This window comes from Heloderma suspectum, chromosome 7 (assembly GCF_057233095.1).
Source record: "Heloderma suspectum isolate Gila_16-S chromosome 7, 16-S_ref, whole genome shotgun sequence".
Lineage (NCBI taxonomy): Eukaryota > Metazoa > Chordata > Lepidosauria > Squamata > Helodermatidae > Heloderma > Heloderma suspectum.
In genome coordinates this window covers 10,418,151-10,442,790 of record NC_139464.1, presented here as the reverse complement: position 1 = coordinate 10,442,790, position 24,640 = coordinate 10,418,151, and the positions used below count along the sequence as shown (strand labels likewise).

Below are 24,640 nucleotides of genomic sequence, written 5' to 3'. Positions count from 1 at the left end.
AGGGTGGGACATAAATGGAATACATGAATAAGCACAAGTCTCAGCCCTCTTCTGGAGCTGGGGGGGATCCTCCCCTGCCCTGTTGCGCTGTTCTTCTGAGTTGCTCAAAAAGTCTCAGGAGCACAGCACAACAGCAAGGGTGACCCGTCACAATCCACCCGTTTCCAGCTCCAAACTCAAGAGGAGGGATGAGGCTTTGCCATTTTCACACCATGATTCCAAGGTGCCCTGACTGCCTGGATATGGGGAACGGGAGCTTTGAAGGCACAGCGCAAGGCCAGCAGCGAGGCCCCACACCAAGGGGGGAGGAGGAAGGTCCTGGCAAACTCGCTTCATTGGTGGGCTACCAAGGTTGGGTGAAATTTGTGGCCCCTGAACACAGGTCTAGGACTGGGCTCTTTCACCTTTAATTAGTAGCTGGGATGTGGTTCTAGTTCATTATTTATTAATTGTTGAATTTATGAGTTGTTCCACATCAAAAAATACCAAAGCCGCGTTCAACAAAATGCAAGAAAAATGTACAATAAAAGCCAGAACATCAATAAAACAGCAGCTGGAATTTAGTTCTTAGTCAGGAAATGCTTGCCTGAAAAGAAAAGGTTTTCAGCAAATATCTTTGCCTCCAAAGCTGCTCTGCCATGCAAATGACCCACAGGCCTTTGCGAGGTAATCTGCCATTTTGCTCCAAGTGCTAGGTAATGTGAAAGAGACCTGTCAGGGCGGGGCAAGATAATGTATGGTGCAAGTCTATTCAGTCCCCCCACCACCCCCACCTCTGCAGGAAGATCGTGCTTCAGGATGAATTAGGAAACGGAGGCGCCTTTGTCTGAGCGATGGAGACAAGTGGGTCGGTGATCTTCGCCATGCAAGAGACACAGCAGCTCTCCGTGGAAAAGGAGTCCAGCCCAGCCAATGGGAACACAGAACACTTTGACTCAGGTGGGCTTATTTTTTGCAGCATCAGCTTTTGGCGCTGATGTGGTGTGGTGGTGAGTGCGTCGGACTATGACCTGGCAGCCGAGGATTCAAATCCCTGCTCAGCCATGAAGCCCCATGGATGACCTAGAACGTGATGCTATCTTTCAACCTAACCTACCTCGCAGGGTTGTTGGCAGGGTGGAGAGGTGGAGAACCATGTACACCAGCTTTCCCCAACCTGGTGCCCTCCAGATGTTGTGGACGTCAACTCCCATCAGACCCAGCAAGCATGGCCACTGCTCAGGAATGCTGGGAGTTGTAGTCCGATGCATTTGGAGGGAAGGTTGCCATGGAGTATTTCTCTGTGTCCTTTTGAATGTTTTCAAAATCTACTTTCTCTTTCCTAAAAACAGTCTGCGGCACTTATTGCAAGACAGTTCGTAAAAGTATCTGGGGAATAACCTTAATTGGGCTTGTTTGTCGGCCAGTCCTTTTCATCACTGGTAGCCACGACGACAGATGCTTTTGCTGTCAAAGGTCTTCCTGCAGCACCTTGATAAATATGCGTTCCAAAGGCTTAGCGTGAGCCAGTAAATAGGCTGCCGAATCTGATTTGATTGCACTGGGAGTCTTTTAGGATAAAAAGCAAGCAGTAAAATGGCTGTTTTTTGCAACAGCAAGTTTCTTCCTTCAGATTCCCTAGTTGTAGAAAGACAGCTGGGCCTAATTACAGGCAGCGGAGGCTGGTGGCTCTGATGTCAGTGGGGCAGTGAATCCGCTTTGACTGAAACCCAGAGCAGATTCACCACCCCTCTGACATCGGAGCTGCCAGCCTTCGCTGAATAATCAAGCTCCTTTAGAGTTCTGACTGGTTCTGACTGAAACCCGGAGCGGATTCAAGGCCCCACTGACATCAGAGCCACCAGCCACCACTGATGACAGGAGTGCAGAATGCAGACCTGTGGGTCTCAATCCAGCCCTCCTGTTTTTCCCAGATGGCCATGCCCCCTTCCCCCGGCCAGCATTTATTTGGTGTTCTCCAGTTTTGCATGGCCTTTTTCCTGTTCTAGATGCCTCTCCTAAAGCTTAGGTATTGGCAGGAAGAACTTTATATTAAAATTGGTTATATTTTTTATTATTTGGGCTCTGCCCCTTTTGCCCTTGGCCCAACCCCCCACTGGAATGTGGCCCCCGAGAGCTTCTCTGAAATGGAATTCAGCCCTCGCGCCAAAAATTTGGTGCCCCTCTATAGATGTTCTGCATCCCGGGCTTACTGGCATTTGAGATCCTGTCCAAAGGGAATTTTTCTTGCCCGAGCTGCACTGAAATGGACAGTGGCCAAGCTACTATACATGATGTTAAAGGCATCTTTGTGTCTGATGTGTGCTAATGGGTGATTTTGCTCCTAAATGCAAATAGCAGCTGCAGGAGAAGGATTTTCCTCAGGACTGCAGCTGGACAGGAAGGAATAAATTCCCCCTCCAAACTTTTTCTGATCCCATAAATTACCACCTCCCACCACCTAGTTGATGCAATTTGCATTTAAAAAAAACCCTGCAAGTTGGATGCAATGACATCTTTTTGTGTAGTTTACCCCGAGACTCCTCAAGTTTGCATCTGCTACTGATGACCCATGTGCTTGCTTTTCATCTGCTTGGCTTGCCTTGTAAATGAACAATTTAATACTCCATCTCCAATAGCCCCCTATATTATATTCTGGGGGCTTCTGCTCTTTTCAAATGCGTGAGACCCACCTGCAAGTGGATCTCTTCTAGGGATTACCTGAGCCCACCCCACTCTTTCTGAACCACCTCTCTGTGCCACATTGGTGTGTGCACAGAATTGCCTTATGCCAAGAGTTGATAAGCTGCTGAAATCATGTCACTAAATATGACATGCAAGGAAAGCTGTTTAAATGCAACTAAACCCAGCTACTCAAATCTGCTTTGAAAAAGGCATTGCTGTTTTTCGTTTTCTCCCATAGGCTGTGAGTACAGGAGACCTGATTGCTGACTTTCACCTTCACATTGTATGCTGTTGATTTGTTCCTTTTAAGCAGATGAAAGTTCACATTCTGAGGATGTTGATTTCAACTGGGATGAATACTTGGAAGAGTCGGGATGTACTGCTGCCCCTCACACTTCATTTAAACATGTATGTACTTTGCCTGGGGTTCTAGTCCTCATTACTGTAGACAAGAGCTTGAAAACATGGAAGCCAATGTCTGATGAATGGCGCAACTGTTTGCATGGCCACTCAAAGTCATTCCTGTTCAGGAATTAGTTCTTGAACAGGACCGTGAGCAAGTGTAAAGTTTCAGTGTGAGCAAGTGTAAAATGATGAACATTGGGGGGGAAATAACTTAACTTCACATACGTATATGCTGATGGGATCTGAGTTGGCAGGGATTGACCAAGAAAGAGATCTTGGGGTCGTGGTGGGCAGCTCAATGAAAATGTCGGCCCGGTGTGCGGCTGCTGTGAAAAAGGCAAACAAATTCCATGTTGGGCATAATTAGGAAAGAAATTGAGAATAAAACAGCCAACATCATATTGCCCTGATATGGTGTGGCCACACTGGAATACTGTGTACAGGTCTGATCACTGCAGCTCAGAAAGGATGTTGCAGGGGTCCTTAGCCTTTTTGGGTCAGTGGACATATCTGGAATTTTGAGAGAATGTCATGGATGCTCTCACAAAATGTTCAGTCCCTGGCATCTCCAGGCAGGGCTTCAAAAGATCCATGTCTGACATCCTGGAAGGTCACTGCCACTCAATGTGGACCAGCCTTCCTCAGTCTGGTACCCTCCCAATGTGTTGGCTGAGGCATGCTGGGAGTTGTAGTCCACTTGGAATACTTTGTACAGGTCTGGTCACTGCAGCTCAGAAAGGATGTTGCAGGGGTCCCCAGCCTTTTTGGGTCAGTGGGCATATCTGCAATTTTTGAGAGAATGTCATGGGTACTCTCACAAAATGGTTGCCATGGTGGGCAGGGCTGGTCACAAAACCCTAATTTCCCAGAAGGCAAAGTGGTGAGACTAAAAGAAAAGGCAGTTGCCCAAGAACCTAAGTACAAGGCAGAGGTGACGCCTGAGCTCCAAAACACAGCAACCCGCTCGTCTGAACTCAAATACAGATGGTGTTGAAGGGCGGAACTTCACTTTGCAGCATGGCAGCCTCCCAATTAACAAATATTAATTAAAAAAATCTTAAATTAAAGATTAAAATTAAAGTCAGGAGGGGCAGGGAGAATGGTGGGCACGATGTTGGAGACGCCTGGGATACTGGAATGTTTGGTGATGTCTTCTTGTCATAACAACTTGCTTGTTCTTCTTCTAACGATCTAGCACGGAAGCACGCTTTTGATTTATCCTTGATGTGTTTTGCCCTGCCTCTCCGACATTCCTGCGAACACCTTAGTTACATGTTTTTAAAGATTAAAATTTGGAAGGTAACTAGATCACTGCACTATAAGACATGATCGCTGCCTTCAACTATCTGGAAGGCTGTCAGGAAGAAAACGGAGCAGACTTGTATTCTGTTGCTTGAGTGGGCAGGACGAGGACCAATGGGTAGAAATTGCAGGGAAATTGCCCCACCACCACCACCCCAAAGCTGGAGGCAGCATGGCCTAGGCTGCAGGTTGTCTTCCTCCAAGTAGAACATATCAAGTCACACCCTTTTTTCTTTTTGAGATTGAGACAAGAGAGCAGACAATAATAACCATGGGAAAGGATACACAGGTATGGCGTATTGAAGCAAGCTCTGCTTTTTGAGTTCTCTTCAGATACAGGCCTCCGTGTTTTCAAGCTCTTGGCTCCAATAACGAGGACCAAAAGCATCTAAAAAGCAAAATCTTATCTTACACTGGCAAATTCTGCATCAAACACGGTCTGTGGGTAGTGAATTGGAGGGTATGCGCGACATACATAGCATGGATGATGGTCTAAACCAAGGACTGTGGCCATCCAGATATTGGTATGGTAGACCCCAACTCCTTTCATCCCCGACCACTGGTCATGCTAGCTGGGGCTGATAGGATTTGGAGTCCCAACAACATCTGAAGGGCCACAGGTTCCTCACCCCGGGTCTAAATGGACAGGAAAAGCAAAGATTAGAAGAGTAAAGAAGAAGCAAAGTGCCTTGACTGAGTCACTTAGCATGTCAGCAGCAGGGCCTGAAAAAACAGCTTAGATGGGCCAGAGCCAAGCAAGACGTCCTGCTCTGTACTCTGCTGCACTGTACTCTGTCAGACACAGCGGAGGCGTTAAATTAAGGGAGGTGAGGCAAAGGCAGAGGAAGACGAAAACAATGTGTCGGGATTGTGCAATGTGCACAAGACAATGTGCACAGGTCTCCAAACAGGGCAGACCAGGGAGCAAGCTTGGCCTGGTAGTCCTCAGACTTGAGGTCAAGTAGTATAACCACTGGAGTCTCTGACGTCAGTGGGGCGGTGAATCTGCTCTGGGTTTCAGTCAGAACCAGCCTGAACTCTAAAGGAGCTCTCCAAGATGTCTGTTCTTTATGGGTGTTAAGAGCCTGCCTTATGGATGGGACTGTTTCCCTGCAGCTGACCCTTTTGGCCAGAGCAGGGTGGTCACCCACCACGTCCCTGCCTCACATCCCCCAGGTTACCCCTTCAAGTCCCACTATAGGCATGATTCTTGACAGAAACATAGCTTAGTTTTCCTGGATCCGCTTGTACACCTGTTCTGCTGTGCCGTCTTCCTCAACCCGGCACTCTCCAGGGGTGTTGGTCTACAGCTCCCATCATCCAGCAAGGCTGGGGATCATGGGGGCTGTAGTCACTGGAGGGCACTGGGTTGGGGAAAAGCTCTTCTAGAAAACTACTATCGCTTTGTTCCTGTTTGGTTGAGAAAAAGCAATATTGTTCCTTTCTCATTTTGTAAGGTGGAAGTCAGTCTTCAGAGCAGCTTCCAGCCAGGCATGAAGCTAGAGGTGGCCAACAAGCACAATTCAGACACCTACTGGGTGGCAACCATCATTACGACGTGCGGGCAGCTCTTGCTGCTGCGTTACTGTGGCTATGAAGACGATCGCAGGGCTGATTTTTGGTGTGATGTGATGACGGCTGATCTCCATCCTGTGGGCTGGTGCACCCAGAACAACAGAGTGCTGCTTCCTCCTGACGGTGAGTCCAGCTCACTGTTTTGAGCTTATGGCAAAGCGTCTGAGATCTTCTGGTCAGGACCGGCCCTACCATGAGGCAGCGTGAGGCAGATGCCTCGGGTAGCTGATCCTTGGGGGTGGCAAAATGTTGGAGGACAGAGGTGTGTGCGTACCACACAGTCTGTCCTGAACCTCTTAATCGATCTTGATGTGCTCAGGTGTGAAAGAGACAGCCAGCGTTGAAGTATGATTGAATTGCCCATCTAGTTGACTTCTGTACGTGGAAGGAGGTGGGGATCTTGTCCTTCACCTCAGGCAAAATGTCCTGGCTAGCCATGCTTCTGGTTAGTTCTAGGGGTGCCGTTCCTGTCTTTGTTCCTCCTGCAAATTTGATCTTGACAAGCAAATCCCATGTAGAAGATCTTGCTTGACAAACCTCTCTGGACAGGCTGTAGATTGATGGTTTTGTGTGCAGAAGGTCCCAGATTCAATCCCTGGGCATCTTCAGGTAGATCAGGAAAGACGCCATATCGGAAACCCAGGAAAGTCTCTCTTTATCAAAGTAGACATTACTGAACTAGTTGGATCAATAGACTGATTCCGAATAAAGGAGCTTCCTATGTTCCATCTCCCCCCGCCCCCTGAGTTTCAGCTCTAGAAACAAATGATTGTTATCATGCAGAGCAACAATATTTTTTTGGGGGGACATCTGCTGAAGATGGTGAGCCAATGAGAACTTGTTATGAGTCAACCTTTGTGGTCTGCCTTAGATTGTTTTCTTCGTAGGAAGTCTCTGCGTGTGTGGAGTGCAGGGGTGTTTGGGGGCAGTTATTAATGAATAACTCAGTTAACGAATAGCCCTTGAGAATTCCTGATGACATTCTGGCTGTCAAGTCCTGTAGCTGAGCCACAAATCAGGAGGTTCCTGGTTTGAATGTCACCTCTGCCACAAATTCAACAGGTGGCCTCAGACCGGAGGATGGACGGACAGAAAGTAGATCTCCAGATGTTTTGCACTTTAGCTCCCAGCTTTCCTGACCATTATGGGGATGATAATATTGATCTACCTTACTAGGTTGTTGTAAGGCAGGGGCAGGGAAACTGTGGGTATTCATCATCTCTGACCATTGGATATGCTGGCTGGGGCCAATGGGAGCTGGAGTCCAACAATATCTGGTGGGCTACAGGTTTCCCGCCCTGCTTCCTGAATTCCTTCTAAATGGGGATTATGGAAATTGAACCTGGGACATAGGAAGCCGCCTTCTACCAAGCCAGGCCATCCGTCCATCTAGTAGTGCCTACCAGGGGTGGGAAACATGTGGCCATCCAGATGTTGTTGGACTTCAGCAATGCAATGCCTGATGGAATTTTAATTATTATTATTATTATTATTTAAAATATTTCTTGGCCGCCTTTTGGGGCAGAAGCCCTCCCAAGGCAGCTTAGAGCAACAAAATACATAAAAACAGTTAAAATATTAAAAGTGATAAAAACATAAAAACAACAATAAAACCAGCAACAATGTTAATAGCAGTAAGACAACAGTAGCGGTCATATCAAGAGAAGGCCAAGTTAAAATAATATGTTTTCAAGGCCTTCTTAAAAGTCTGTAATGATGGAGCATGGTGGACCTCCAATGGCAGCTTGCTCCAAAGGTGTGGGGCCGCTGCAGAGAAGGCCCTCTCACATGTGATCATGTGATCACCCACCTGACTGCTCTCACGGGTGGGCAAATGAGAAAGGCCTCTCTTTCTGATCTTAAAGTGCAGGCAGGCTGATATGAACAGCATACTGCTACATTTTGTTGCAGGTCCCATGTGTTGGTATTGTTTTGCATTTTCTTTCCTTTTCTTGCATATAGAGTACACATTCTGCATGCAAAAGCATCCCATGTTCAGACCACAGCATCTCCAGACAGGGCTGCAAAAGATACATGTCTGAAATCCTGGAGTCCCACTCCCACTCAGTGTAGACCAGCCTATCCCAACCTGGCGCCCCCCAGATGTGTTGGCTGGGGCATGCTGGGAGTTGTAGTCTAACCCATCTGGAGGGCACCAGGTTGGGGAAGGCTGGTGTGGACCAAGGGGGGAGAACCTGTGGCCCTCCAGATTATGATGGATTGCAATTCCCATCAGCATCAACGAACATGGCCAGGGGTGATGGGAGTTGGAGTCCAACATCAGTGGTTGAATGTGGGTTGTTGTTGAATCGTGGGTTAGCGTGTTGCCCGAACCCTGGACATTTTCCTCAGGGTGGCTTGTTAACCAAGTAGTGAAGCTTATTTTTCTTGAACCTTGAGAACCCATGGTTTGTTGTTGGGTAGTTCAGAGTGGTTAACAAGCCACCCTGCAGAAAATGTCCTGGATTCTGACAACATGCCAACCTACAGTTCAACAAGCAACCCACTGTTCAACAACAACCCACACGCAACCACTGAGTATGGGTTAGCATGTTGTGTGAACAACTCCATCATCTGTAAAGCCAGCTTCCCCGTCTCTGCCACTTAGAGTAGAAGTTACGGGACTCGGTGAACCAACTGCTCAGTTTTAAGGCGGTTTTGTACATTCCTTTGCGCTTTAATGATCTTGGGTTCATCAAAGCAAAATGCTGGCTGAAGCTCAAGCTAGCACACGAGTGTTATCAGACAACTTGTTACCCAGCCAGCAATAAATCTGACAAATTCACAGGGGCTTGTTATATATTAGCCACCCAAACTCAGTTGTTGGGGTGCGGTTTGTAAATAATTTTGTCCGGGAGGGGAGAGCAGACTTACACAGTCCGGGAAAGTGAATCACGGCATTCCGGGGTCAAGAGGGAAGCAGTTTTATGGAGTGCCATAATAGGAAGGAATTATTGTTGTGAAGCTGGAGGCTTCGTGGAGACGTCGAGGGCTGCTTAGGTCGGGTTGGCGCGGGGTGCTTTCAGACGCAGAATACTCCTGAAATACCTCTGCGGTGCAGTGTATGCAACAGTTGCCCCCAACAGCTGGCTGGGGATGATAGGAGTTGCAGTCCACCACATTTGGAGCACACCTGGCTGGGGATGGCAGTTTACCCCCGCCCCCAGGCCCACGCAGAGGCTACGGGCAGCTGTCTCAGCTCTCAGGAGCCGCACAAGGGAAGATTTCATGAGCTGTGGCTTCCCATTGTCCTGCTCAGCCCTCTGGGAGAAGCCTCAGTACAGGGCCCCATGCCCTGGCGTCTCAGCTCTGTCTGTTTTGTCCGCTGCCGAGAGAGGATACAGTTGAGTGTTGGGAGGCCAAGTGGTGGAGCAGGGGCTCCGAAGAAGAGAGGGGCAGCCGGTCCTGTGGGAGAGGGCAGGAGAGAGCAGCAAAGAGACTGCCAGAGGGTGGCAGCAGGGCTGAGTAAGCTAGTCCTGCAAAGAGCTTGATTTCCCCAAATGACCCCCTCCACTTTCTACAGCCCATGGGCCACTGAAGGTGTGGCAAATCAGACAGGGCTGGCATCAAGGGTAGGCATGATAGGGCACCTGCTGAGGGCCCACCCCCCAGCTGGGGCCCATTGACAAGAGTCCCCTGGACCTGCTCCTCCTCTGCCATTGCAGCCTGCTGGTTCACCTGCCTTGCACTCCGGCCCAGTCAACGGTGGTGGTGAGAAGGAGGAGCAGAGTTGCCACGGCCCGCTTGCTCCCTGGCTCTCTGCCTCACAAGCAAGCAAGTGGTAGCAGTGAGGAGAAAGAGGGTGAGGAGAAAAAGCAGCTGGGGGCGAAGGCAGTGAGAAGGTGGACTCACCAAGGGAGGGGGCCCATGGAGGGTGTCTTGCCCAAGGGCCCTCCAAAACCCAGTCTTCAGTCGGAGCCGCGATTGTTCAGAACCATCCAGCGAGCACCGAGTAGCACCTCATGCACAAGCGACCTCAGACAATGCAACCGGTTATCCCTCTTAACCCCAAAGAAAAAATACGTAACTCTGGCTTTACGAAACTTTGTAGTCAGCCAGTATAAACATCCCTTTAGCACAGCGTTCCTCAACCTGGTGCCCCCCAGGCATGTCAGACTGCAACTCCCAGCATGCCCCAGCCAGTCACAGGCAGGGAGATACTGGGATATGAGAGCAGAGGGGAACAGCTGCTGTGGGACCACCTAGCGCTGTCTCTGCTTGAATTTCACAGTTCACCTTTGGTGGGCCTTAGGCAACAAGGCAACTCCTGTCCCCGTGTAAACTGGGGGTAATGGTATGAGCCTATCTTACAGGGCTGTTGCCAGTAGACCAGCTAGGGCTGGACTTTGGGGACCAACTCTGGGCACCAAAGACCAGAGCTCTGCAGCCTAGCGGGCCTGCAAATTACTACCCAGAGAGTAGCAGGTGATGAAGGTAGCCAGGAGCAAAGTCCGTTTTGTTCCTGTAATCATGATTGTTCTATGACTGAAGTAAGTTTAAAATGCAAAACTGACATGCTCAGAGTAGTCTGGTTTTTTAAAATCAGGTCTCGCAAACAGTTTTGCTGTTGTAACATATTAGGAATGTGGAAGCAGTTGTAAAGCATTGGAGGGCAGAGAGAAATGTTAGATGTGTGTTTCACAACTGAAGCAATACACGTGGCCATCTAAAGACCAGCCCCCCGGCCCCCCATAAAACCATTAAGTCCAGTGCCTCAAATGACCTACACCCCGGCTGTTGTAAGGGTTGCTGTGATGTAGCACTTTGAGCGCTGAAAATGTGTTTCATATGTGAATAATATACATGATGTATGGTTGCTGTTCCAGTCAATTCAGGATTGGGTCCTTGCTGCCTTGTGAATGGCTGCTCGTATGTCTATCCCTGCCATTTAAAATGGGGTTTCTCTTTGCAATCAAAAACCCCTGTCTTAATAAGCATATCTGGAACACAGCAACCCTGGTTTAAACTGAAAGCTAAATAAGTTGGGATGCTTCCACGCTCTCTTCTCTTTTCCCAATCAGTCACGGCTAATACTTCCCATTTAAAGTCTGAGGGGTAAAGTTGATGGAACACAATGTATTATCGGCACCGAGGAATGGTAAGCGAATGTTACAGATTTCATTAGAGGGAAGGCTGCAGGGAGCAGGCCTGTCCTCCTTGAGCAAATCAATGAGGTTTATTTAGTCTGTAGCTTTCAGGAGGCATCTGCCCAAAAACGGCATTACACAGTCTCTGTCTAATGTGGCCATTTAACCTGCTGGCTCTCATTATTTAGCACAGGGCTGCAAATTAGAATTTGGGGACACACACACACACATGCACAAAAAGGAGCCTCAAAATCACCAAACAGTGGTCAAGGGAAAAAGGGTGGTGCCAGGGGAAGGGGCATGGCCATCTGGGAAAACCTAGGCAGGCTGGATTTGGACGGTTCAACACCCTTGAACATTGGGCGGCAGCATTGGTTTGTGAAGTGACACAGTCCGGTTTCAACATCCTATTTGGCAGGAACCCTGGGCAGGTCCGCACTTGGCTGTGGATCACCTGATGACTGGAGTGTCATGTGGCTGCTTGTATGACTGTGGTCCGTCGACATGGATGAGCTCATTCTGAACTTTCCAGTCCCCTTCGACAGAATGCATCAGTGACTAAATGAATCATGTTTTCCACCGGCTTGAGTTCCCACAACGAGCTGCAAATCCTCAGGTGCAGAGCAACGAAGGCTTGGACATGCCTGCTGTTGATTCTTGTTGCGTTCAGGATCATACTTTTCCCTTTGTGTCACTATTTATATCTTTTTATTGACGCTGTGGGGCTTTTTGTCAGTTTGGTTGTCTTTGTTTTGCTTTGTTTTCCAGTCTTGTACGCTGTCAGGAGCGCCCTGGTGGCCTCTTTCAGTAGACTCCAATAGCCAACTCAAGACACAGACGAAAGGATTCTTTTCAAAGCTTTAATCCTTTTACAACTTAATGATTCTTTCAGATGCTAATCACCAGCAACTAAAGCAAGGAACAGTAGAGTGGCCTAAGCTTCAAGTAGGCAGTTGATCCCCGTTTGAAAGAGAGTCACTTGAAGACCCAGAACTTATGGGCTAGGGAGAGATCCTCCCTCTTTCCCTTGGGTCCACAGGAGGCGGCCGTTGCTTGCGCGCCAAACGGGCGCTACGCCTCCTTTCCACGCCCTCCATCGCTCGTCGCTCTCTGCGTCGAGCATCTAAGAAGCCCCCCTCCCGCACTCCCTCAGTACCAGGGTCACTATCTATCTCAGGAATGCTGGCAGGAGGAATCTCTGCCAGCTGCTGTGCCTGTGAGGGATGAGCTGGCTCCTCTCCCATGGATTGCTGTTCCTCCTCAGAATCAGAACTGCTCTGGGGCTCTATGGGCTCAGTTTCCACCCTGACATACGCAGACTGAGAAGTAAGTCCAGCTGAGTCCAGCGGGACTTGCTTCCAGCTAAGTGAATATAGGATTGCAGTGTTAAAATGTAAAAAGTAGTAATTCTGATGTCGAGGGAAGAAAAGTTTCTTTGATCTCTCTGCTAGGGGAATAGATGGTTTGATCTTTGGCGCCGTACTTGTTTGTCCACTTTCTTAAGGTTCCAGGAGTGCGATTCTGCTTGCAAACAGTGCACGTACCTTATTTTCTTGCAAACCCAGCACATTTTTTGCTACCACCATTTTTTGCATTTTTTTTGCAAAAATTCGCATTTTTAATACATTTTTAAAAACACTTTAAAATTATATATATACTATTAAAACATTTCAAATCATTAATAATATTTAATATTTTAAAACATTTTTAAAATACATTTTGAAATACATTTTTGCCAAAATTTGCTTTTTTTGCCACCACCATTTTTTACAAAGTTGCCACAGGTTTTTTGCCTCACGTTGCCCACCTGGTGTACTCTGACCGTCAGCAGTCTCAAACAGTGGCTTCTCCCACTACTTGCTATCTCATCCTTTTAGCGGGAGAGACTAGGGATTAAATTGGGGGCCTCTTGCATGCAAAGCTGATGCTCCACCACTAACTAGGGATGTCAGACAATTCCGCCACAGATCTCGGTGAGGCTGAATGCCAGTGCATTAGGCCCCCCGAACTCCGTGGCGGAACGGCCTGCCACCCCCCGCCCCCCCGGATCCCCCCCAGGATGAGACTCACCTGGGGCGGATCTTCAGGGTGGCGGTGGCTCCGGCAGCAGCTCTGGCAGCAGCTTCAGTGGCGGCCGGTCTTCTGACTGGCCACCGCCACCGCCATTTCCAGTCCAGGCTTGTGTTAAAAAAAAAAAAAAGACATGATAGGCTACGTAAATCTTTACGTAGCCTATCGTGGTTGGGTGGGTTTAAAAAAAAAACACGTACACAAATGGGGGCAGCTACGGCCGCCACCATTTGCGTTCCTTCTTTTTACCGTCTTAATCTACGTAAATATTTACGTAGACTATGACGGCAAAAATCAAGGGGAACGCAAATAGCATAGCGGGTGCTATTTGCGTCCCCTTTTGATTCGCCGTTTTAGCCTACGTAAAGATTTACGTAGGCTAAAACGGTGAATGAAAAAGGGATGCAAATAGCGCCCGCTACGCTATTTGCGTTCCCCTTGATTTTCGCCGTCATAGTCTACGTAAATATTTACGTAGATTAAGATGGCCAAAAAGAAGGAATGCAAATGGTGGCGGCCGTAGCCGCTGCCATTTGCTTACGCGGGTTTGTTTGTTTTTTACCCAGAGCCCTCCGCGGCCGGAAATCCGGCTGCGGACGGTTCTGGCCTGGCTGGGCCGGGCCTGGCTGGCTGCTCCGCGGAGCTGCCGCAGAGCACAGCTGGCCGTTTGAGGATTCCGGGGGGAGGAACGGAGCACCTCCCCCCCCGGCCAGGATTCCGGGGGGAGGGACGGAACGCCTCCCCCCCATCAACATAATCCACGAAAGTTAAGTCAATTTCGTACATCCCTACCACTAACCTATGGCCTCTCCCCATGGTTAGACCATCCTGGAGGGACTAGAGAGGCTTCCAGTGGGACTGGGACTTTGCCTGATTAACAGCATATTTATATCCCACTTTCTGGGGGGCGGGGGACAGCCAAATTGGGTTACAATAAAACAAAGCAAAATATGTCAAAACAAATCAATGATAACACCAGCAATTAAAATATTCACATATAGCAGTCATAAAGCTCCAGCAGATTGCATTGAAAGATTAAAACAGCAGATTATATGTTAAAAGTAGATGGCAAATCTGTCAAGCTCAATTTCACTCAGGTCCTCGTTTTCCACTGCTGAGTTTGTTCCAACCCATTTCCACATCGGATTGCAGCTAGTTTTTTTTTTTAATATGCAGGGAAATTCATCTGGATTTTTTCAAAATAGACGCATTTCTATGTGCATTTTTCAAATGTAATTTTTAGATGTGATTTTTCCATTGAAGAAAGCATTTTTGAATGCATCCCCCAACTACACACTTTTTTGGTACGCACTGTTTCAAATGTATGCATTTTTGTACTCTTCTCAAGCTTTAGAAAAGCATGCATTTCAATGTCCAGCTGCATTCTGGTTCAGGAAGTGTGAATTTGGTAGTTCCCATTGAAATGCACACCAAACATATTTCTCATCCACCCGTAATTAAAAGGCAACTGGAATAAAAAGGTCTTCACTAATCACCTAAAGACAGGCAAAGAGGAATAAACACCCTCTGTTTATTTCCAAAAATATTTGCGGTGGAGAGGGATTTTCTGGAGGGAGAGCTGAAGCATTCTGACAAGCTGCATCAGAATTATTAAAAATTAAATAAATTAAAGGTACCAGAACCTTTTTGTATACTGCATTTGGTCACTTTACATTTGCCCTGCTCGGCAATGGACTATGTCTTGTTATTGAAAAAGTGTTCCTGCATGCAGGTAATTGAGTATGGGTATTGCGTTTCCTTCTTTCAAGGCAAACAATCAAAGAGATGAAAATGTCGTTCCTTCCAGTCTTGCCCTTAATTATACATACATACATACATATATATATATATATATATATATATATATATTTCTCATTACAAATTGGTGTCATTTGAATTGCAAAAGCTTGCTATCCTGGCAAGTGGATCTGTTTACCGTTCAGTGCAAAATGAAATTTATTTAAATGAGGTAATATGCTAGTCATTTTAATGAGTGGCTGTTGGTCATAAACACCTGCCATGCCAGAAGTGGGAAGGCATCCCTCTGAGTTACAAGCAGGGGTGTCTAGAGACGTAAAGCTGAAAAACTGTCCCAAAACCTTCTCATGGCCGACACAGTCACTGCCACTGATGTCTTTTTCCTCCTTAGAAGGACAGGAAGTGATGGCACAATCTGACGTTATCCTGGGAAAGTCTAGACTCTCAGTGGCTGCAGGGGGAGCCAGAAGCGGGAGCCAGAAGAGAGCACTAACAGGTGTGCAGGAATCAAGAGCGTAAAGCTCAGATCTAAACTCTTATGCAAGCAGGAGCTGGAAGGTGACTCTGGAAGTTTCTATACATAGCCAGTATCAGCAGGAGCCAAGGAATACAGAGAAATCTATGCTGAGCTCCTTAGTCATAGAATCATAGAATAGTAGGGTTGGAAGGGGCCTATAAGACCACCCAGTCCAACCCCCTGCTCAATGCAGGAATCCAAGTCAAAGCATCCCTGACAGATGGCTGGCCAGCTTCATCTTGAATGCCTTCAGTGTGGGAGAGCCCACCACCTCCCTAGGGCATTGGTTCCATTGTCGTATTGTTCTAACCGTCAGGATGTTTTTCCTGATGTTCAGCTGGAATCTGGCTTCCTGTAACTTGAGCCCATGATTCTCTGACCTGCACTCTGGGATGATCGAGAAGAGATCCTGGCCTTCCTCTCTGTAACAACCTTTCAAGTACTTGAAGAGTGCTATCCTATCTCCCCTCAGTCTTCTCTTCTCAAAGCGAAACATGCCCAGTTCTTTCAGACTTTCTTCATAGGGCTTTGTTTCCATTCCCCTGATCATCTTTGTTGCCCTCCTCTGAATCCTTTCTAGTTTGTCTGCATCCTTCTTAAAGCGCGACACCCAGAACTGGACACAATACTCCAGATGAGGCCTAACCAGTGCTGAGCAGAGGGGAACTAGTACTACATGGGATTTGGAAGCTATACTTCTGTTAATGCCGCCCAAAATAGCTTTTGCCTTTTTTGCAGCCACAGCACATTGTTGGCTCATATTCAGCTTGTGATCGACAACAATTCCAAGATCCTTCTCGCCTGCAGTATTGTTGAGCCAAGTATCCCCAATCTTGTAACTGTGCCTTTGGTTTCTCTTTCCTAGGTGCAGAACTTTTCCTAGGTGCATTTACCCTTATTAAATTTCATTCTGCTGTTTTCTGCCCAGCACTCCAGCCTATCAAGATCAGTTTGAATTCTGTTTCTGTCTTCCAGGGTATTAGCTATCCTGCCCAATTTTGTGTCATCTGTAAATTTGATCAGCATTCCCTGCACCTCCTCCTCCAAGTCATTAATACAAATGTTGAAGAGCACTGGGCCCAGGACTGAGCCCCGCAGTACCCTGCTCGTTACCTCTCCCCAGTTGGAGAAGATCCCATTGATAAGCACTCTTTGAGTCCAATTCTGTAGCCAACCGTGGATCCACCTGATGGTTGTTTCATTTAGCCCACTTTGAGCTAGTTTGCTCATCAGGATGTCATGGGGCACTTTGTCGAAAGCTTTGCTGAAGTTGAGGTATATTATGTCCTCAGCATTCCCACAGTCCACAAGGGAGATTAATGAGATCAGATTAGTCTGACTAGATTTGTTTTTGACAAATCCATGTTGGCTTCAAGTGATCACTGCATTGTTTTCAAGGTGCTTACAGACTGATTGCTTTATCCTCTGCTCCAGACTTTTCCCAGGGATTGATGTCAGACTGACTGGTCTGTAGTTCCCAGGTTCTTCCTTTTTACCCTTTTTGAAGATAGGGACAACAATAGCCCTCCTGCAGTCATCTGGCACTTCCCCCGTCCTCCATGATTTCTCAAAGAGAATAGCCAGTGGTTCTGAGAGTTCTTCTGCCAGTTCCTTTTTTACTCTAGGATGCAGTTCATCTGGCCCTGGAGATGTGAATTCATTCAAAGTAAGTAGGTGTTCCTTGACCATATGCCTATCGATCTCAAGCTGCAATCCTGTCCCTTCGGCCTGTCATCAGCTAAGGGCTCAGTTTATATTGTTACACGCACCAGTGCTGCTCAGTGAGAAAGTCTAGGGGGCAGCACAGGGCTTATCCGGGTTTGGTTTCCTTTGGAAGAAGGGATCATTGGAGACTTGAGGGCCTTTTGTCAATAATATATGAGTTTATTTACGTTAGTAGTAGTAATAGTAGTAGTAGTATAATTTTGTGTTACTTCCCGGTGCAAACAGCAGTCTAGAAGTGACTTATTTACATAAAGAGCAATCCATAATTCATATAATGGGGCAGGGGACAATCCAAAATTGATATAAATCATAATCATCACAATACTACAAATAAGAATAAATGCCATAAAAACACAATCTAAAAACAACACAATATGAAAAGTGTCCATCCACAAAATTGCTCCCCATTCACAGCCTAGAATGAACATCACAAAAGCAGCCTGCACCAACTGGACCGTAAGTAATGCCCAAATGCCTGGGGAAATAAGTTTGTCTTAGCCTGGTGCCAAAAAGATGACAGTGTGAGAATCGGATGAGCTTCCTTGCCAAGAACATTCCATAAATGTGGGGCTATCACAGAAAAGACCCATTCCCAAACTAACACCCCCTGAGCTTCTCTTGGAGAGGGCACACCTGGAGGGATCAGGTAGGTTCATATGGGGAGAGGCGATCCTTGAGATATTGGGGTCCCAAACCATGTAGGGTTTTATAGGTCAAAACCAGCACTTTGAATGTGGCTCAGAAACAATTTGGAAACCAGTGCAGGCAACCCAGAACTGGATGAGGGCCAATAAAGTGAAGCTGAATCCTGGCGAGACGGAAGCCCTGTGGGTGAGTGGTTCCCGGGACCGGGAGATAGGCTCATTGCCTGTTCTGGATGGGGTTGCGCTCCCTCTGAAGGATCCGGTCCGTAGTCTGGGGGTACTCCTAGATCCATTGCTGCCGCTTGGAGGCCCACGTGCCCACAGTTCGGAGTGCCTTTTACCAGCTTTGGCTGGTTCTCAAACTACATCCTCTCCTGGACAGGGATAGCTTGACCACGGTGGTACAGGCATTAGTAACCTCAAGACTGGATTACTGCAACGCGCTCTACATGGGGCTGCCCATGAGCCTGGTCCGGAAGCTGGAGCGAGTGCAGAACACAGCAGCTCAGCTGTTGCCAGGGGCTGCCCCTTTTCAGCATGCAACTCCTTTGCGGAGGGAACGGCACTGGCTGCCTATTCACTACCAGGCCAGGTTTAAGTTTTTAATACTAGTGTATGAAGCCCTAAACATCTTGGGAGCAGGATACCTGAGAGAGTGCCTTCTCCCTTACCAACCTGCCTGGTCACTGAGGTCATTAGAGGACATGTCCGTGGTGCTTCCACATGGACCCAATGCCCAGCTGGCGTCCACCTGGAAAAGAGCCTTCAGCGTAGGGATGTCGGAGAATTTCTCCACGAATCTCCGGGAGGCCGAATGCCAACGCATTTGGCCCCCCAAAATTGGTGGAGAAACGGTCCGCCCCCCGCCCCCCCCCGGAATGGGACTTATCTTTGTCGAATGTCCCTGGCGCTGGCGGCTCCTGGAGGCAGTGCCGCCGCTGCCATTCTCCAGTAAAAAACAACAACAACAACAAACGTGATAGCCTACGTAAAGATTTATGTAGCCTATCACAGCTAGATTTTCAAAAAACACCGTGATAGGCTACGTAAATCCTTACGTAGCCTATCACGGCTGACTTTGGGGGGGGGGAAAAGTGCGTACGCAAATGGCGGCGCCCATGGGCGCCGCCATTTGTGTTCCTTATTTGGGCACGTGTAGTCTACGTAAACATTTACGTAGACTACGGCGAAAATAAGGGCAATGCAAATAGCATTGGCCTTATTTTCGCCGTAGTCTACGTAAATGTTTACGTAGACTACACGTGCCCAAATAAGGAACGCAAATGGCGGCGCCCATGGGCACCGCCATTTGCGTACGTGCTTCCCCCCCCCCCCGAAGTCAGCCGTGATAGGCTACATAAGGATTTACGTAGCCTATCACGGCTGACTGCAGGGACGCAAACAGCGGTGGCTACAGCTGCCACCATTTGTGTCCCGGCAGGAGATGAGATTCCCGGCCGGAGGGACGGGGCGCCTCCCCACCAGCCAGAATTTTGGCCGGAGGGATGGGGCGCCTCCCCCCCGGCCAGAATCTCGGTGGGAGGGATGGAGTGCCTCCCCCCCCCCACCGCGAAGCAAGCTGCGGGATAAGGTAAGGGACTTTCGTCCATCCCTACTTCACCGTGGTGGCCCCCTTCCTGTGGAACTCCCTGCCTTGGAGGTCAGGCAGGTGCCAATGTTGTGTTGCTTCCAGTGCCTCCCAAAGAAATTGTTATTTTGGGAAGCCTTCCTTGAGTGACCAAGCGTAATTTATGAAATTTTAGGTTTTAGATTTAGACCTTGTTTCTTTTAAAATGTTTTAATTGTTTTAACATGGTGTTTTATTCTTTATCTTTGCTGTTCACCATGCCAAAATCTTTTGATGTGGGGTGGGGTGTGTGTGTGTGTGTGTGTGTGTGTATGTATATATATATATAAAAAATTTGTTGCCGCTATTGTGAAACAATTGGGAGTTGGACATCATTGCACATTACTGCAATTCACCCAGAGATCTACCAGTAGATCCAAATCTAGCTTTGCTCACTCCTCAATTGTGCTTCCTAGCTTATCTTTGGGGCTTGTTTCCTGGCTCTTGCTGGTTCCTGGCTCATGTCACCCAGCGATCCCTGGTCCAATTTGTATGGGAAACTGAGAACAATGTTCCTATCTGCTGCTACATCTGCAACTGGGAAAAGAATATTTCTGTGTGCCAACGTTTTCTGTGGTTTTGGTGCCCCTGGGTGGGCAGCTTAAACTATTAACAGCTGCTTGAACATGCTGACTGCCGGAAAACAATTTACGGCTGGCTGAACTTTCCATTGCTAATAATTTGCTTAACACGGACTGAAAAATGATCTTGTCCCTTTGCTACCTTCCTGCGGCACCCTGCACCGATTTTCCTTTCCTGATGACAGTTGGGTTAGAATTGGGCATGAGTTCAGTGTGCAGCTTTTTCAGAGGTGGGGCGGGACTGCAGAATTAGAGCTGGTACCTCAGCATCGGATTTTAGATTTAATTATTCTAGTGCATCCTGAGATCTAGAGAAGATGCTGGTATATAGTGGCGCTGTGAGTATTTTGCAATTCTGCCTAAGCTCAGGATTCAAAATCCTGAGAATTTCCATTTTTATCAATGTGTCTAGTCCTGCTGATGAATCTCATGTAGGGATGGGTGAGAATTTTATTCGGTTTGTATTTTGACAGGCCAAGACTAGCCCACTGGAGTCTCAGGGTCAAACTATATGCTGTGTTAAATGTTTAGCATGTAGCTGATCTTAACTTTAAGTACAGGGGCCTTATCTGGATTGGGACTACACATGCGGGGGGGGGGGGATAGAAAAAGAAAAAAAGAAATTAATTCATGCCAATTGAGTTTTCCCCCCTCCTCTTTAGCCCCTGTGCATGGGGGTGGCAAATGTAACCATTCAACACTTCCCTAAGTCTCCAGCTACTCAAGAAAGTGGAGATCTTGGCTCCCCCCACTTTTTGCGTCTCCCATTCAGAGCAGTTACTGCCACGGTTACTGTGAAAGGGATCTGCGAAAAGAGGAGCTCTTTCCCCTTGAATGGAAATAGCTGCCAACAAGTGCCAGTTCAACACTTAAAACCCAGAGGATCACCTTGTTCAGTGTGCAATATTGTCCACTTTCTCTGACCTGTCACTGTCAATGGTGTGCAAATTAGGCTATATGCAGTCTCCTCTTGTCAATTTCCTTGTATGTTTCTGTGAGGACCTGGGGCCTTTTTTTAACCACCTCATGATCCTCTTCTGGTCACCAGGTCAAGTGCTTTGGTCAGTGTCTCTCCTTACACTGCCACTTTTTGGCTCTTACCCACAACCCTATTTGTATTATTATAATGTTTCACCACTCTCTTTATTGCTGCCTTTTTGAGCTGCTTTCTTTCTTTATTTGTAGCACAGACCACGCAGCCAGCACATGGGGGTTATTCCACGAAACCCTTCCTAATCCCAAGAAAAAGGAAACTTGTCTTTTAAAAATTGAAAACAACGAAGGTTTATTTAATACAACAGATTTAGAAAATAGGAATTGGGTTGGGATGAGGAAAGGATATCAGGGTTGATTAAAATAAGTAAATACTATAAACTTCCTAATATAACTCTTGCTTTTATCTCTCTGTTTAAAGCAGCCTCTCACACTCTCCCTCACACTCTCTGACACACTCTCTATCCTACACTCTTATCTCCCAATCTTCTCTCAGACTTCTCTAACTGAACCTAATCTAACTTTCTCCCAGACCTATCTGACTATCTAGAAACAATCACCCCACCTTATTCTGCACAAGCTGTCATCCAATCGCACTGCATTCCATTCTCACTCCGCCTTTCTTCCACTTGCCAAACTCTCATTCTTGCCCACACTCTGCTAAATCCCGCATCACACTCACCTGTCAATCATTCCAGATACATACCAGCCACCATACATATATACAAACCTTTATCATTCACACACTGTGCATGTGGAATCGCCACACACTGTCAATGGTGTGCAAATTAGCCTATAGGCAGTCTCCTCTTGTCAATTTCCTTGTATGTTTCCTACTGCACTTTGCTCCCTTTGATAGCTGAAACATGCAAGGGCATTGACAAGACAAGGATATACATATTGCACATCCTTAAGTGTGCAACCGTGCACTTGGGAAGTCTGACAACAACAACAACAACAACAATAATAATAATAATAATAATAAGTTTTTAAACATATTAAAACATACAGATTTTTTATCTGTTTAAATTATTGTTTTATACAGTTTAAATTGGTTTTATCTGTATGCTGCCCTGAGATCTTAATGATATAGGGGAGGATACAAATGTTTTAAATAAATAAATTAATATATTTTTTTTAAATGGCCCCATTTGTGCAAATTTTGCAGGCCACATACTAATAAAGGGAAGTTGGCAAACAAGTGACAGCCCCTCCAAAGTGGCATTTGGGCATCGTGAGAGGGGCAGTCACTAGTGGTAAGGGAGGCTTGAGGCAGCACAGGTGGGCGTGATCACCGCAACCAACAATAACGTTGCTCTGTCAGGCTTGACAATCCATCATAGGTTAAATATCCCCTACAACAAGCTATGGTTGTCAGGGTGGCAATGTCAGGAATGATTTTGAGTGTGTAGAGATAGTTAGCAGCTCAGACTCAGAATAGGAACAGCCAGAACCATGGGAGGCTCCCTCCCTAGTGAGCTCAGATGTGGATAGGCGTTCTTCTCAGAACCTTGGCACACAGGTGGCTCGACCTGAAAGCCCCCCCCTTTCCTCTTCTATGAGAACCCAGGTCTCGGGGGAGGAGGAGAGTGCAGGGTGTGACCTGAAGGATGCTAGAGTCCGGCACAGAGTGAAGCGGGAAAAGTTAGAGGCGGCGCTCAGCCGTTCTACCTGGTTGACTATGTGCGATAGCCTACATAGGAGGGCACAACTGTAAGGGAGGGGCATCCCCCCCTAAGCTATTCTGGCCGGCAAGTTCTTGTTTCAACTGCTGGCAATGTCTCTAATTCCCACTTGGCTCCTCTATTGATATTCGTAATTGTGTGGAGTAGCTGTTTTCCTTTGTAGCCTGAGAGACTCCGAGGATTTACAATTGTAAAGAACCTGGTAGCTAACAAATAAAGTAGTGAGCCTGAAGCCTGGTATCCTGGAGTGTGTGACTGCGAAGGGAGAGGACGAAGGGACTTGACAGGCATGTTGCCCCAGAATAACCTGCACTGCAGGAAGCAGTCTGGATTCAGAAAGCACAACAACCCACCATGGATAGTAACCCACGGTGGGTTGTCGTGTTGTGCGAACCCAGTCAGCATCTTGTTTATCCCCAAGACTTTAGCACATTAATCTTGGCCTGTCAAACCTCTGCATGTATTTCCCATGGTAGGCAGGACATGCCTAGCTACATACTGCAGCCTACTAGCTGCTTGGTAAACATCCAGTCCATAGAAGAAATTCTCCTGGTGTTAAAACAGCTTCTGAAAAAGTTGTGGGTGAAGCCAAATGTTGTGTGGAAGTGTATGAATGGCATCAAACAGCAAGAACCAAATGAATGGCATATAATGACTTTTAAATAATATTGTGGCTGCAGTGAAATAAAGAGTGGGAATTCATGGAAGACTTAATTAATGAATATTTTGTGCTGACATGCAGCATCTCCAGGAGTATATGATTTAGGCAGAAAGCAATAAACAAAGGAGCCACCTTCAGGGTTTGTTTAGGCTTTTAAATTAAACTAATTTAATCAACTTTTGCAGTCAAGCTTGATATTGGTTTATTTCTGTATGCTGTACTGCATTCAAAGCTCCTGGGGTGTCCCCCCGCTCTTTCAGAGTTTAAATAAAATATGGATTTTGTGTTTGGGTTTTTTAAAAAAAAGTTTGGAAAACATGGTAAAAATTGTTTGTCTAATTATTATTTTTCCATGCGTGAGTTCCTTGGTTTGGGAGATCAGTCTTTGTTTATATTGGGCTGAATCTGCTGAGGAGATTAATTCCACAAAGACAGCCTTGCCAGGGTGAATAAAAAGGTCTTTATCTGGTGCACAAGGCAAGCCAGGACAAGGCAAGCCACCCTGGAGAAGGCATTTCAAAGATGGGGTGCCACCACTGAAAAGACCCTATATGGGCAGTGTAGTTTACACTGATCTAGATGGATCATTAATCTGACTCCGTACCTGGAGGCTTTTTATACAGTTCAACAGTTAGGGTGCGATCCTATACACCAGTGGTGGGGAACCTCTTTCAGCCCAAGGGCCAATTTCAGTTTTAGAGAAACTCTTGGGGGCCACATTCTAGTGGTGGGCAGGGCTGAAGGCCAAAGGCCTAAATGCTGAAAATTCCAGCATATTTTAGTTTAAAGCTCTTAACACCAATAACTTAGGAGTAACTTAGGAGAGGCATTTCAACCTTTCAGAATGGGGGAAAAAGCTGCATAAAAGCCAGGAAACCACCAAACAGTCAGTGATTGGGGGAAAGTGGCTGGAGTCAGGGAAAGGGGTTGTGCCCAACTGGAGAACCCCAGTGGGATGGACTGAAATTGTAGGAGGGCCGGATTTGCCCCTGGGCCCCAATTATACACACTTTCCTGGGAGTAAGTCCTGTTGTACTCCAGGGGAATTACTTCCCAGTAGAAGGACATAGGGCTGCACTCTTCAGAAACTAAACCAGCAGTCATAGGAGTTCACGTATGCTGACAGACCTCCTTCATTCTGAAATGACAATCCTCGTGGCAGGATACAGATGGATGCTGTCTGTAGTTAAATAAAGAGAGAGGGATTTATGGGACACTAAGAATGAATAACGGTCTTGGCGGGATGCAGGGAAACCTCTCTAATGAAATTAACCCCATCCTACGTTTATGAAGACAATATCCAGCCACCAGCATCACCTTTATTACAAGCAGGGAAATTATGTCAG

The 24,640-nt window shown here is 47.1% G+C and overlaps 1 protein-coding gene across 1 annotated transcript in view; it reads left to right on the top strand.

Annotated features, from left to right (window-relative positions):
* The first annotated feature begins 774 nt into the window (after nt 1–774).
* The window catches only part of SFMBT2 (Scm like with four mbt domains 2), a 98,819-nt gene continuing 74,953 nt past the window's right edge, over nt 775–24,640 (top strand). The window contains exons 1-3 of the mRNA XM_084809074.1: nt 775–939; nt 2,978–3,072; nt 5,829–6,069. Coding sequence (XP_084665200.1) covers nt 834–939; nt 2,978–3,072; nt 5,829–6,069 — 442 coding nt within the window. The 5' untranslated portion in view covers nt 775–833. The remainder of the gene's footprint in view (nt 940–2,977; nt 3,073–5,828; nt 6,070–24,640) is intronic.